General features: G+C 43.0%; 1 protein-coding gene across 4 annotated transcripts in view; it reads left to right on the forward strand.

Moving 5' to 3' along the window:
* Window positions 1-355: 355 nt before the first annotated feature.
* Window positions 356-13272, forward strand: part of WWC3 (WWC family member 3) — a 103689-nt gene continuing 90772 nt past the window's right edge. For 3 of the 4 annotated variants that reach the window (XM_075057569.1, XM_075057570.1, XM_075057571.1), the window contains exon 1: window positions 451-798. In XM_075057569.1, the coding sequence (XP_074913670.1) occupies window positions 584-798 (215 nt within the window). In that variant the 5' untranslated portion in view covers window positions 451-583. Of the gene's footprint in view, window positions 799-13272 lie in introns of all 4 variants that reach the window. The other variant, XM_075057572.1, reaches the window with a different exon arrangement.

Consider the following 13272-nt stretch of genomic DNA (forward strand, 5'->3'; position numbering starts at 1 on the left):
GCGGCCGCCCGAGCGGGCCCCGCCGCTTCCCTCCTGCCCGCCGGGCCGGGCCGGGGGAAGGGGCCGGGGCGGGAGGACCCTCCCGCCCCGGCCCCTTCCCCCGGGCCCGGCCCGGCCCTCCGCGGCGTGGGAACGGGCGGGCGGGGCGGAGGCGGGGGCCGGGCCCTGGCGGAGGGAGGGAGGGAGGGAAGATGGCCGGGGCAGGCGCCGGGCGGGAGCGGGGGGAGGCGACGGCGGGGCGCTGCTGAGCGGCGGGGCGGGGGCGCTCGGGCCGGCGGGCCGAGCTCGGGGGCTGGGAGCCGCGGCGGCGCGGGGCAGGTCCCGGGCGGGGTTAGGAAGGGCGGCGGGGCTGGTCCCGGCGCGGAGCGGGGCTGGCGCGGGGGAGGATGAGCCCGGCGCGGCGCAGCCGGAGCCGCCCGAGTCCCGCTCCCTGCGGGGCCGCCTGTTAGTGCTGGAGGAGGAGGAAGAGGAGGAGGAGGCGGCGGGCGGCCGCGGCCCGGGCGGGACGGGAGCTGCCCCGGCGGCGGGCGGGGAGCGGGTTTCGGCCGGAGCTGGGCGGTGGCGGCCCGGCGGCGGAGCGGCCATGCCGTGGTTGAGCGGCGGGCGGCGGCGGCGGCAGCAGCAGCAGCAAGTGGCGGCGGGACAGGGCGGCGGGCCGCCGGCGGGCGGGCAGCGGGGCCGGGAGAGCTCGGAGCTACCGCTGCCCGCCGGCTGGGAGGAAGCGAGGGACTTCGACGGGCGAGTCTTTTACATCGACCATAACACCCGGCAGACCTCGTGGATCGACCCCCGGGACAGGTAAGGGGCGGCAGCCGCCGGCGGACGAGGGAGATCCCGGGGGGGGGAAGGAGGGCGTTCGCCCCGCCGCCGCTGAGGGGGACGGGGAGGCCTCCCGCGCCCTCTCTGAGGCCTCCCCGTCCCCCTCAGCGGCGGCGGGGCCGGGCCCGTCGGCGACATTTTCCTTCCCCCGTCCGCGGGGAGGGTGTGGGCGGCCGGGGCCGCCGGTAGCGCCGTCGGCGGGGCGCTGCGCCTCGCCTCGGTTCGCCCCGAAGCGGGAAGGCGGGCCGGGGCCGGGGGGGGGCCCTGTCAGAGCGGGCCCTCCCCGGCCCATGCGTGTGGAGACCCTGAGGGGCAGAGCCCCGACCCCAGCGGCTGGCGGGTTTGCCGGAGCGTTAGCGTTAAATTCGTTCAAGAAGAAAAAAAGGGAATTGAGGGGTTTTTTTCCCTTTTTTTTGCCCGCGGCGGGTGCTCAGACCAAGCGTTGTTTCGGGGGTGTGTGGGGGGGCGATGGGGAGGCACGAACATGCCGGCTCTGTTTATACTCCTCAAATACCGGACCAGTCCCACTGCAACCGAGCGGCTTGGCCATCCTGATTTATTAGCCGGGCTGAACTAATTGGCAGCAGCAGGCTGGAGGCATGCTGAAGTAATTTGGTAGATTACCTCCTCATAAAAGATAACGCTGCGTGGAGGTAAGCAAACCGGTAAATTCCTGCAGTTAATTTGACAAATACGCGGTCTGCTGCAAATTACCCGTCTGCTGCGTTGTTTCGGGATAGCGTTTTCGCGTCTCTGGGGCCTGGTGGTGCGTGGTAAGATTGGGTTAGGCCTTTTCGTTTTATTTAGGGTCTATAAATAGGGGCAGGTTCTATGTTTTTCAGTAGAATTGCGTTATAAGCGATATTTAAGCGTCGCAGTTTAAAACGGGTGGAAGCGTGGACGATCTGTAGCGGGTGCTGCCTCATAAGTACAACCTCGCTTGAAAGCGTTTGCCTAAAAATTTCCACGGGGAGTTAGTGAACACAAGTGTCAGTATTCTAGGTGTCTGCGAAATAAGAAACATATGTCTCTGTGTATACTTTTCTATATTAAACAATGTTTTTATAGTAAGTGAAAGTTGGACAAGGACAGTTTGAACCTCAGCCAGAGCTACCTTGCCAGAAATATGCCTGGAATGTTAAGCGGGCCACAGAAACATTTAAGCACAGTCTGGGTTAAAGACTGTAGTAATTCGAGCGATTTCTGCTGTCTTGCACAATGATACATAACTGTTTAAATAGCCTAAATATTTACCTACCAGATCAAGATCTTTTGTCTCATTATTTAGATGTACTTAATGCATGCACATATTTTTTTTGCTGAGGCATTAAAGATTTGTTAGTATGCTTTAGATTGCATTTTAGGTAGAAAAATGTGCTTATATGTGTTGTTAGCTTACTTGTAATATGCTGTTTTAAAGGTAACCGATGACATGACAATGTGCCTGTGACTTCTCTGCATGTCATCCTTTCCATTAAAATTCAGAGGTTATGCGGTTTCAACCTTCTGGAATATCTTATGTACAGACAATAATGAAAAAGATTTAGTCATTTACTACAGTGTTTAAATTCAGTTACCATTCAACTTAAATCGTGTTGCTAAAATTATGACTTCATGTTTTGAAGAAATAATTGAAATGCTGCACGGTGCTTGAAAATTTGTCTAAATATTTCACACCAATGTTTAAACTTAGATTTTTTTTTTCCACACTGGGTAAGAACAGGCTGTAGAGCAGAGACTGAGACATTGACGTTGGGGCAGATAGAAAAGACATAGCGGAAAGTGACCAGTCTTTTTGGTTGTCATTGCAGCTATTCATATTCCCGTGGGCAGCAGCAAAGTAGGAAAGGATCAGGTTAGTTGTGTTCTGCCAAAGTTTTGGGGATGAAAAGGTCAGAGCAGCAGGAAAACGGTACAGAAGCTGTATTTTTGCAAAAAGAAGTTGAAAAAGTGGAGGGCAGAATAACCTACCTATATCATGTGTACTTCAGCATTTTGGCATAGAGTAACAGAGATCAGCCTCCCATTTCTGTGTTTGAGTGGTTTCGTTTCTATTCAGTAGGAATTGGACAAAACTGTGGGACCTCAGGCTGTGCTGCACTTGATCAGGGCTCTGAGAATCAGCACCTCCAAGCTTTCCTATGGGCAGTAGTCTCATAAGCATCCCCACAGGCTCCTCTTTCCCTGTAGCTGGCACTGAGTAGTTTGTTTTTCTTTTCCTCATTTCCCCTGAGATTTCTCAGACTTTTTTATAGTTTGGTTAGTGAATTTGATTTGAAGCAGTTATTTGATTAAAAAAAACCAAGACAAAAATCCACACCCTCCCAGCCCCCGTTTTTCCCATTGAAGCCAAGAGGAGAAGGAAATACTAATTGGAGAAGTTGAGGAAGGAGAAATGTACTCTATAAAGGATTTTGGAGTTTAGGAAAGAGAAGGTGATGAGGGCAAGGGAGGTAAGTCAAAGTAATGCAGAGTGAGAGGGCATAAAGGACTCAGAAGTGGATACCTTGTGATTTTCTGTGGTAAGAAAAAGTGGAATAAATGAAGAAAAAAGAGGGAGAATAGAAGAGTGATCAAATGAACAGATTTGAGAAGCATCTTATCTTTGGTATCAAATCAGTGGTTAGGTTGGGGAAGATACTGTGTTGATCTGTGTGGATTGTGTGTAATGAATAGATTGCGGACGGTTGTCTAGCAGATCCTGTAGATCTCAGAATGGAGCCATTCAGTGCATGTCTTCATCTTGTGGTAGTAGTCATCTTTTATCTTAATAGATTGTAAGTTCTTCAAGGCAGCAAGCTGCCTTTTTACCTTGTGTTTGCACAGTACTTGCTGTATTGAGATTCTGGTCAATAACTGGGGATTGTAAATGATCTTATAAAAGACTGGCTATGTTTGTGGTTGGTATTGATGATCCTCGTGGCACCAAGGGTCTTATTACTGTTGGTGTTTGTTACAAGACTGTGTTTTCAAGTGATCAGAGCTTAGCCAAAACTGCTGGAGTTTGGCAAAAGCTTTCCAAGCTGGTGAGTTTTGTTGGATTTGTTGTATGTGGAAACTTCAGCTAAAATACAGTGTTGGTTTTTTGGAACAACTCTATGGGAGAGGGAGTGTTTCCTTAAGCTTCTTAATGTGAGTTGTCTTGTTTGTTGGATGATTTAAATCATCTTGGTTTGGAGTGAGAATTTTAAACTTGTAAGGTGTAGAAGTGTTTTTGCATGGAGGAATCATCCATTTGGGCCAATCTGGGAGGAACTGAAAAATCAGTATGGACTGGGAGATTTTAGCAGCTGTGTTTGCAGAAACTTCCTGCAAGCTGGACTGCTGGTACCTTAATTGAAATCAGGGAGTTTTTCTGTCCTGTGTCCTCATCAGCATCTTAATTCTGAGACCTAAAAGCTGCTTAATTTGAGCACAGGAGAAAAACCCTGGACTTGTAGAGGAGGTGGTTTGGAACAAGGAGTATGGGAACAAGTGGGGTTGGCCTTGGAATTTGACAGAGTGTGTGTGGGGAATTTTGGTAGCTTGTGGAAAGGAAAGTAATCAGGAGTTGGGGGTAGGGAGAAGGAGCATGGCACCTGAAGCCTGGGAAGAAAAAAGTAGGGGAACTGGACTGAAAACCAGTAGGGCAGGGAAAAACAGGTAAGAAGAAACCGGTCTGGTGAGGGTTCAGGGTGTTGAGGGTGTCAGCTCTTTTCTTGGCTGTACAGGGAACCCCGAGGGAAAAGAAGGAGCACTGTGAGTTTGAATGAGGAATCTTCAGAGTCAGAAAATATGCATGTGAGGCAGCATGCAAAGTCTAGGTGGAGAAGGGAAGGAAGATAGTTGGAAGGTGAAATGTGAGGATGGGGGTCAGGAAGTATAAGATGTGCTGGACGAGGAGACTAATGAGAAATCAGAATTGTAGAGATAGGAAATAAGTGGGAAAAGGCTAATGGCCTTGAAACAAGGAGTCAGCTTGGGAAAGTTGCTAGGCAGATATCTATGTTATTAGGGGTGCAGAGTAGAAATACTCAGGTGAGTAATGGGCAGAAGAGTCCAGAAGTGCTGGCTGGTTTTTGCTGAACTATTTCAGGACTCCTCATTCTCGTAATTTATTTGCTTTTAGCAAATGTCTGTATTATACAGCTTGCCTCTTCTCTCTGTCAGGTAGGTCATAGACAGTCCATTAGCACTGTTGTTTCCTCTGTTACGGCAAGTGGCAAAGCAAGGTGTTCAAACCCACATGCCGGTGTGATGCTGCACAATGAGATTTCTCTTTCCCCAGTTTGGTTTTATAAAGGAATGTGAGATTGCAAGTAAGAAGCTTAAATCAAGACAACATTCATGTCAGATACTCAAAGCTAGAAAATTCCAGACTTAAGTTGCTTCACAACTTCTTGTTTTGTATTAGGAGAGCATTTTTAGTGACAAACTACCTTTTCATACATTTTTTTGCCTTGATATATGGAGAGGAGCAACTCTGAGGCCAGATCAGAGGGCTGTGAAGCAATGAGAATCGCTTCTAAAGTTTTTTGCCCAAATGGGAAGATGTGCCTCCCTTTAGTGAGGCAAAGGATCTTTTGGCGCACCAGTGCATGATAGCATTCGAAAAGCCGTGGCCTCTTTGTCAAGGCAAGAGAATATCTCCTTAAGTATTGAAATGTATCTGTCCAGTTGACGTTACTCAGCAACGCAAAGGCAATCAGAATAAGCATTTATTAAATAAAGCTTTTTCACAGCTAGCATTTTTCTGTGCCTTGCTTAAACCCCTGCACTGAGAGTCACAATTTAGTGTCATTCACTATTAGAATTCAAATACTTCTATTCCAAAGCAGCGGAAAGATGAAGGCAGCAGAACAGTTAGTACCACTGCCATTTTTGAAAGTTTGCTTCGAGTTCTTATGTGTTGTCAGACTTTTCGTGTCTACTTCATTTTTGTTGTATTTTGATTGTCAACTGTGTCAACTCATAATTTTGTTTTGAACTAATGCCGTTTGTGGAATTGGAAGAAAACAAAGTGAGCGTTGATTATTATTTTAATATTCCCTCTGAAAACATTACAATGACTGGGCAGATTTAAATAATATCCTTTATTTGACTGCGATGCAGACTGTTAATGTGAAACATAAAATGTAACCTGTAGGGTACAGAAATGTATTTTTGTAAGTGATGCTTTGAACATATTTAAAGGGGAGCAGAAATACTTATTTGGTTGTTATTTTATAAGTTGGCTCCCTAGGCTTCAGTGCCAAGCTCACAAGAAATGGAGGTGATTGTAAAGGAAAAAATTGAATGAGTATGGCTCTGGAAAATATGCTCTCCCATGAGAGCAAAAAAGCTGAATTTATTCAGTTGAAGAGGGTGTTTCAGAAGTGGTTTGAGTACTGTTCATAAAAAGAGATGATACCAGAGAGTTCAGAGCTCTTTTGTTTAGTAGATTTAATAGTATCTGATAGTCAGAAGTTGAAACCAGAAATATGATATGTTTTTGATAGTAAGAGATATTAAATGTCAGAGTAGTTTTTCCACTCCTTTTAGCTCTCTAGATAATTTTATCTAATTCAATTTTCTTGCCCGATTTAAGTCAGCTATTGCTTGAAGTCCCATTGTCTATGACCATCCATTTTTACTGCCTCCATTGCATGGTATATCATTTGACCTGTATAGAATATGTATAGCTAAATATATCTCATAAGGATTGGTAGAGAAGTTGTCCTTTCATTAGGAAGTGGAGAGCTGCTCTATCTGCTTGTTTCTCTTAACACAGCAAGGAAGAAATCCAATTTATCCCCATCACTTGAGGCATCTGGGTCACTGCAGTTGCATCATTTGATTACCTCAAGTTAGCAGTAAATACAGTGGACTTGATAGAACTGATATTAAAAGCATTGCATATAAAGCAGGACTTGAGATCCAGATGTTTTGAATTTTCTGTGCAAATGTCAAGCCTGGATGCAGCCACAGTGTGGATGGGAAAGCATGCAGCTGTGTGACTGCTCTCCTGGCATGTGACTGGGAATCCATGCTGCAGCACATGGTGTTGAGAAAGGGCTGTGGTGCCCTGAGCCTCCCTGGGCAACATGCACATTTTTAGCTCTTGTTCAGAATAATTCAGTAATATTTTTAAAGGCATGCTGTAGCTGACATTTGTTTTGAAAGTTTCACGTATTTATATGCCATGAAAAATCTACTTCCCTGCCTTTCAGGAGGGAGATATGTTCATGTTTTTTTCGTCCTGGCCAGTAGGTCTTCAAAGAGGCAGATATTTAGCTTTATATTGTGAGCAAATCCCATGAAAATGTATATGATTAAAAATGAATGCAGGTGCAAGTGTCCTAAAATTAATATTAGTTGGTATTAGGTATGTTTTTCAGTCTGTGTCTTTTGTTTGATTGCTGGATTCTGGTAACAAGTAAATGTTGATCAGCTGATTTGTGGTAAATAATTTTAATTTATTCTCCCCCCCCCCCCCCCCCCCCTTGATGTCAGCTCTCTGGTTTAAATGTTTTTTAAAAGTAGCTTTTAATTTCTTGTCAGGTTTATGTTGCTTGGAGAAAAGCAATGTCTGTATGAAGTGAGAGTTCATGTTTTCTTGTAATTCAGCATTGTTAAAAATGAGTATTACATCTCCAGTCATTGAGGATTATAAATGATTTTTAGTAGTTTTTCAGTGTCTCTCAAAGTAGAGGTGGGAGGCATCCACTGTTTCTTCCTAAAGGTGAAAGGTTGTCCTTTTAGTACAATAGTAGTGAATTATGGTTTATTGAATTGGTATTTACTGGTTAAAGTACATACACTTTGAAAATCTAGCTTAGATAGCATAAAACTGCAAGACCTAAATGCATGTGTGCTAAAGCATCAAACCAGCTATTGAGCCACGATAACCTCATTAACAAAAAAAATGCTGTTAAGGTTCTTAATGTTTTGTTAAAGGTGGAGTTTTTTTTGTGTGCTAGTGTAGTTTTTACCTCTAAATGGAAGTATTTTCAGCAATTAGATAAGGAATGCAGACACCTGCCCTATTGTATTTGTGTGCATGCTAGAAAGGACTAAATTAGCACTTGTGACTTCAGTGTGTTACAGCAATGTGATGGCAGATGTTATGAGGACTTTTTCTTGAAGGGTTCTGTGAGGTGGTATTGGTTGCCTGACGTATGAGTTGGATCTTATAAACTAAGAAACCGTGATCTGTCAGATGTTGTCAGGGCTTGAAACCACCAGAGAAGGTACTTCACTCTTTCTTGTATGTCTAAATCAACGTATGTCTGAGTCAGCGTAGGCATAATGTTTGTATTTATTGTCATTAAACAGCACCAAGCATTGTTAAAAGAAAATTGGGTATTTGCATTAACATATCTTCTAAAGGGTGTGTGTGGGGGAAGTGCCTGCTTTTCAGGATCTATAATCTGCACATGTGAGAATGCCAGGTTTGAAATGTCACAAGAGTAGGGCTGGGTTTTAAGTTCTATTATCTGGAGAAGAGAAATCCTATTTAGGCTTGGATTCTAGTGATAAGTTTAGTTTGAGAGATAACAACTTAGTGTTTTTAGTGAATGTAAATATAGTGACAGCACTGTGCAAACATAAGAACAAATGACTGGTAGGCAATAAAAAAAAATTAGAAACTTATCTATAGCAAAGTCCTGTTAACAAGTTTCACAGAGGTGCCTGTTAAATGTAATGTTGGTTTATAATTTTGTGTTGTTTACCAGAAGGTGGAGCTTTGTAAAGTCGTATTTGAGGCCAAACAGAAGTATTTAGTTGATATTTTGGTGAAACAAAGTAAAACTAATACTTTTTCTGTCTACAGTTAAAAATAGAACTTCCTGAATATCTTATCTGCTGCAGATGTGACAGTTCACATTCACCAGCGAAGCCAGCCAGTATCACAGCTTTTAAGTAATCTTCATCTTGTTTCTGGTTGAAAGAAGCTAGCTAAAGAAAACGTGCTCTAGGTGCTTTTACTACCTCTCTGCCTGCCGTGGCAGAGCAGCATGCACGCTCAGCAAGTTTTCGCAATCCAGCACCCTTGAGCTACTGGTTGGGTGCTGCCAAAAGCAGCAGTGTCCTCCCTGCCAGCCACATGGTCTTGCCCCTCTCTTGCGCTGGTGCTTATTTGACCTTAAGGTAAGGCAAGTTAGCCAAAAAACCTGTATGCAGTATTTTGTTTGTCTCTTTTTGGGGAGGGTAGTTTTCAGCTGGTTTAGTTCCCGAAGCTGCCTTAACCTTCAGGGCAGATGGGTATTTAAGCAGTTTATGTCAATTAAATTTAATTCAATAAGGAATTGGCTTAGGCAAAAGTGATGAGTCAGTTTAAAACCTCCTTTGAGTAAATCCTCTTTATGAATGGCAATCCTGACTACTGATTTTTAAAATACCCCCATAGTAAAACAACATTACTCTAAACAAGCCTCAAGTTGTGTTTAAAAGGAAGGACTCACTTTTCAGATGTAAGATGGACATATAAAAGCCAACAGAAGTCAATTAAATAGGTGTCAGAGTCAGTTTTTCAGTTGAGTAGCAGCATTGAAGTGGCTATTAAGTAGTGAGAGGGCTACAAGGAGCAGAACTGATTTGGGGACTGAGTTTGGGGTATTAGCAGCAGCTTGGAAACTACTCATGAAAGGTGAAGTCAGTGGTGAGCATTGCTGTCGCTGGCAGGAGAAAATATAAAGAAACTCTCGTGGGTTGAGGTAAGGACAGGGAGGGATCACTCACCACTTATGGGCACAGGCAAAAGACAGGCTCAACTTGGGGAAGAAACAAAATCCATTTAATTTACTACCCATCAGATCAAAACAAGGATACTGAGAAGTAAAACCAAACCTCAGAACACCTTTGGGGAATGGGGACTGGGGTCAGCTCGCCACCCCTTGTCTCTGCCGCTCCTTCTTCCTGAGGGGGAGGAGGACTCCGCATTTGGCCCCTGCTCCGCCATGGGGTGTCTCCCGCGGGAGACAGTCCTCCACCAACTTCTCCAAGGTGAGTCCTTCCACAGGCTGCAGTTCCTCACAAACTTCGCTGCCATGGGTCCTTTCCGCGGGCCGATCTTCAGTCCCAGCCTGCTTTGTCACCAGTGTTTGGAGCTGTAACTCATCAAAAGATTGTGACATTGTGACTGGGGAATTTTTTCAGGGACCTGAAAGGGTCAAGGTTGAAATTGCAGCGTTGTAGAAGAAGAGGTTGTAATATTTGAATTAGATGAACAAGATTTTCGTGTCTCTGCTTATGGTGAGGAGCAGGGACTCTGATGTTGTATTTTTTTACCTTGCTACCAATCCCAAGCCTATATTGTGGAGATAAATCCCTCAGTTCTTAATTAGGCATTAACGGCAAGGGAACAGGGATGTAGGCTTTGTTCTGCCATGCTACAAGGGTCTTGATCGTTTCTTGATTCTGTTCCAGATGGGAAAATTAATTTGGACTTAGTACAATTAGGGTGCGCTAAAAGCATGGCGAGACATGATCTGTCACTTTTAGTGGCCCATTGAATTGAGTCAGCCGTTTAATACAGCTAGCCTCCTGGCGAGGCTTGCTCTAGATTCATGTTGCGTGATCAAATAAGCTGGAATATTTCTCAGTTTGCTTCTCTGCCTTTTTGTGGGTGTTTGCTGGAGTAGGAAAGGCTCTTGCATCCAGTGATGAGTTTGGTGGTCTCTCCGTGGTTTGCAGGATGGAGGCAATTCTGTGCTGTACTGTTAGCTCTTTTGGCTGAAGGAGCTGATTGCCATCAAGAGCTGAATTAGTGAATATCAAAAACTGAAGCAACTAGGTTTTTTATTTTTGTTTTCAAAGACTGTTCTATTTCAACATATTTAATTGGCAATGGGACAAAAATACAGTACAGTGATATCAACACCCTTGAACCAGCAACAGAGAATCAAAGGCTATCTTTCATAGCTTTCTGAAAGAGTTATTTTCAAGATGAAATATCTATGGAGAATCTTGTTGAAACTATTTTGATTTATATTGTACTTATGCTGAAGCTCCTTCACACACACAGTGATTAGGATTCTTTATGGCAAAATGCAAAGTTTTGTATTAAAGCTGAGAATGCATAATATTTCAAAATTGATGTATTTAATCTTGGATTACAGTTTAAACAGCTAAAAAGACAGCTTTTAAAAAAACCTTAATACACAACGCATTCTTAGAAAGAGTGGCTTATCCATGTTTGGGAAGGCAGCTGAAGTACTGCATAATGATCTAATTCTATAGCATAAACAAATTGTGACACACTCCTCAAAAGGAGGATACAGTCCAAAGTTACTAGACTTGAACAGCAATTCCATGCATGCTTAAAAGAGAATTTAAAAATACAAAGTAAACTACCATTGGTTTTTTTTGTGTGTGTGGGGGGGGCAATATAGTGATAACCAGTAGATGGAGAGAGTATTGCGTGTGTTTGGAAATTACTGTTTAAACTCTGTGTCTTCTGCTTCCCTCAGATTACATCTTTTGGGTAAGACTAAGACTCACAGTATTAAAGATATGATATGGCACATAGGTAAAAATCCCTGAAAACCCAAGGAAAATTGATTTAATGACCATCATGGCTGTTGGATCATAGATCAATTTTAGTAGTATCTAAATAGTCTCTAACACTATAATTGATGACTAACAAATTAACCTGATAATTATCCATTATGAGCTAGAGAAAGCATAACTGACCTCTTCATTATATAATTAAAATATAATTGGAAATGCATGTGAAGACTGGAAATGCAATAGATAATTTTTCAAAGTTCAGTTAAAGAACATGTATATTCATAACGCATATTCATATGCTTATTTCCAACCGTATGCAGTATACTGAGTGATGAAATTTAAAAAAAAAAAGCATATGCTACTTTGTATTGGTTTGAGTTGTCTTACCTTTGCTTTTCTGCCAGCTCATAGTTTATTCAAGGAAAAACCTAGCGGTGCTCTTGTGGTTATGGGTGTACTGAGATTTGTGATAAATAGGCACCATGGGCTCAAGACTCTGCATGGGCATTTGAATTCCACTTCTGTGTTTAATGTAGCTGCTCAGTTGGGCCAATTAAATTATAGAATTATTTGTCTAGAAAAGTGTTTACTAGTACCAGATTGCAGAAAGATAGTTAAAAAAGCTCTCCTTTGAATTGATGGACTAATTTCTCGCATGTCTTAAAGACTCCTCTTTGGTAAAATACAGTCCTTCCCTCAATATGCCTGCACTTGTGAGCTTCCTCTTTCTTCATTCGATAATGCTTCAGACAGTGAATTCTTCTTTTAGAAGTACTTTGATAATCCATTGTAGTCTACTTCTTAATCACAGTTTGATTTTGATGCTTCTATCTCATTTTTATGGCAAAAGACGTTGTTTTGACTAAATCTCCATGTTTCACAGAGGTTTGAAAAAATTATTTCCCGCAAAAGCGTTTTAATTAAAAATGGTCAGGTATTTTTTGATTAGCTGTATTTTGCATCTGAACTGGTTAGCCATAAATTTGTCTTGGCTCTAGGGGAACTTTGGAATTAAATCTCATGTCATCAAGAGGAAGACCTGTTGTGAAAACTTTTTGATTTCACTCAGTTCTCCACCCTTGGAAATTGCAGCTTAATGCACACATGGTCCAGTATTTTAATGTACTTGTTTATAGTCAGGACTTCAGAAAGAAGCAACTCTCCAGTTACCTGTATAAATCAAAAGTAGCTACAACATATTTATATAGGAGTCCAAAAAATAACAGATTTCTTAAGGCTTTTGCCTTAGTCAAGGGGAGTGCACAGAGAAAGAATGAGACCTCCTAGGGCTTGGCCTGATCCTTCCTTTCACATTGTTTGTATTTCATAGTTCTCTCCACTTTGAGAGTCTTGTATACTGATTCAGCTAAACTTGATTTCTCATAACACCATGTAACGCACTGAATTTAAGAAGCATTTTCTTTGATCTTAATGAACAGCTAGTTTCAGCTAAGTCCCTTTCAATTGATCTGCAGTGTGGAGCATGATTACTGTTCTTGAAGTGTGTTCTTTAAGTGCCTTCTATTCAGGAACATGATGATGCTGAGGGAAAAAATTAACTGCTGAACCCTGCATGCTTGTCTTAAGCAGTGTTGAAGTGGTAGGTTGGGATTTTTTTTGTTTTGTATGGGTTGTTCTTGGGGTTTTTTTTGGATAGGGTACAGCTACATTTTTTTTCCAAAAATCATGAAATAAACCCTTTAATTTTTGCTTAAAAAAAATCTTTCCCTTTAGCCTATTTTTGGAGTAAAATGTCAAGATGTTTATGAGCAGGCTGACCCTTGGATTCTGATTGATTGGCGGTACAATGAAGATACAGTATTTCCAGTTCCAGGAATTATTTTCTTACTGTAAAATAAGCTGCTTTGCAAATTCCTAGTTGTCTTTTGTATTAGTTTTCCGTATGTGCTTACATGAAGTTTTGGAGAAGCGTTACAAATTTTTTCAGTTAAACGTGACAGAAGGCTTTCAGGGCAAAAAGCC

This window comes from Buteo buteo, chromosome 25, assembly GCF_964188355.1.
Source record: "Buteo buteo chromosome 25, bButBut1.hap1.1, whole genome shotgun sequence".
Classification (NCBI taxonomy): domain Eukaryota; kingdom Metazoa; phylum Chordata; class Aves; order Accipitriformes; family Accipitridae; genus Buteo; species Buteo buteo.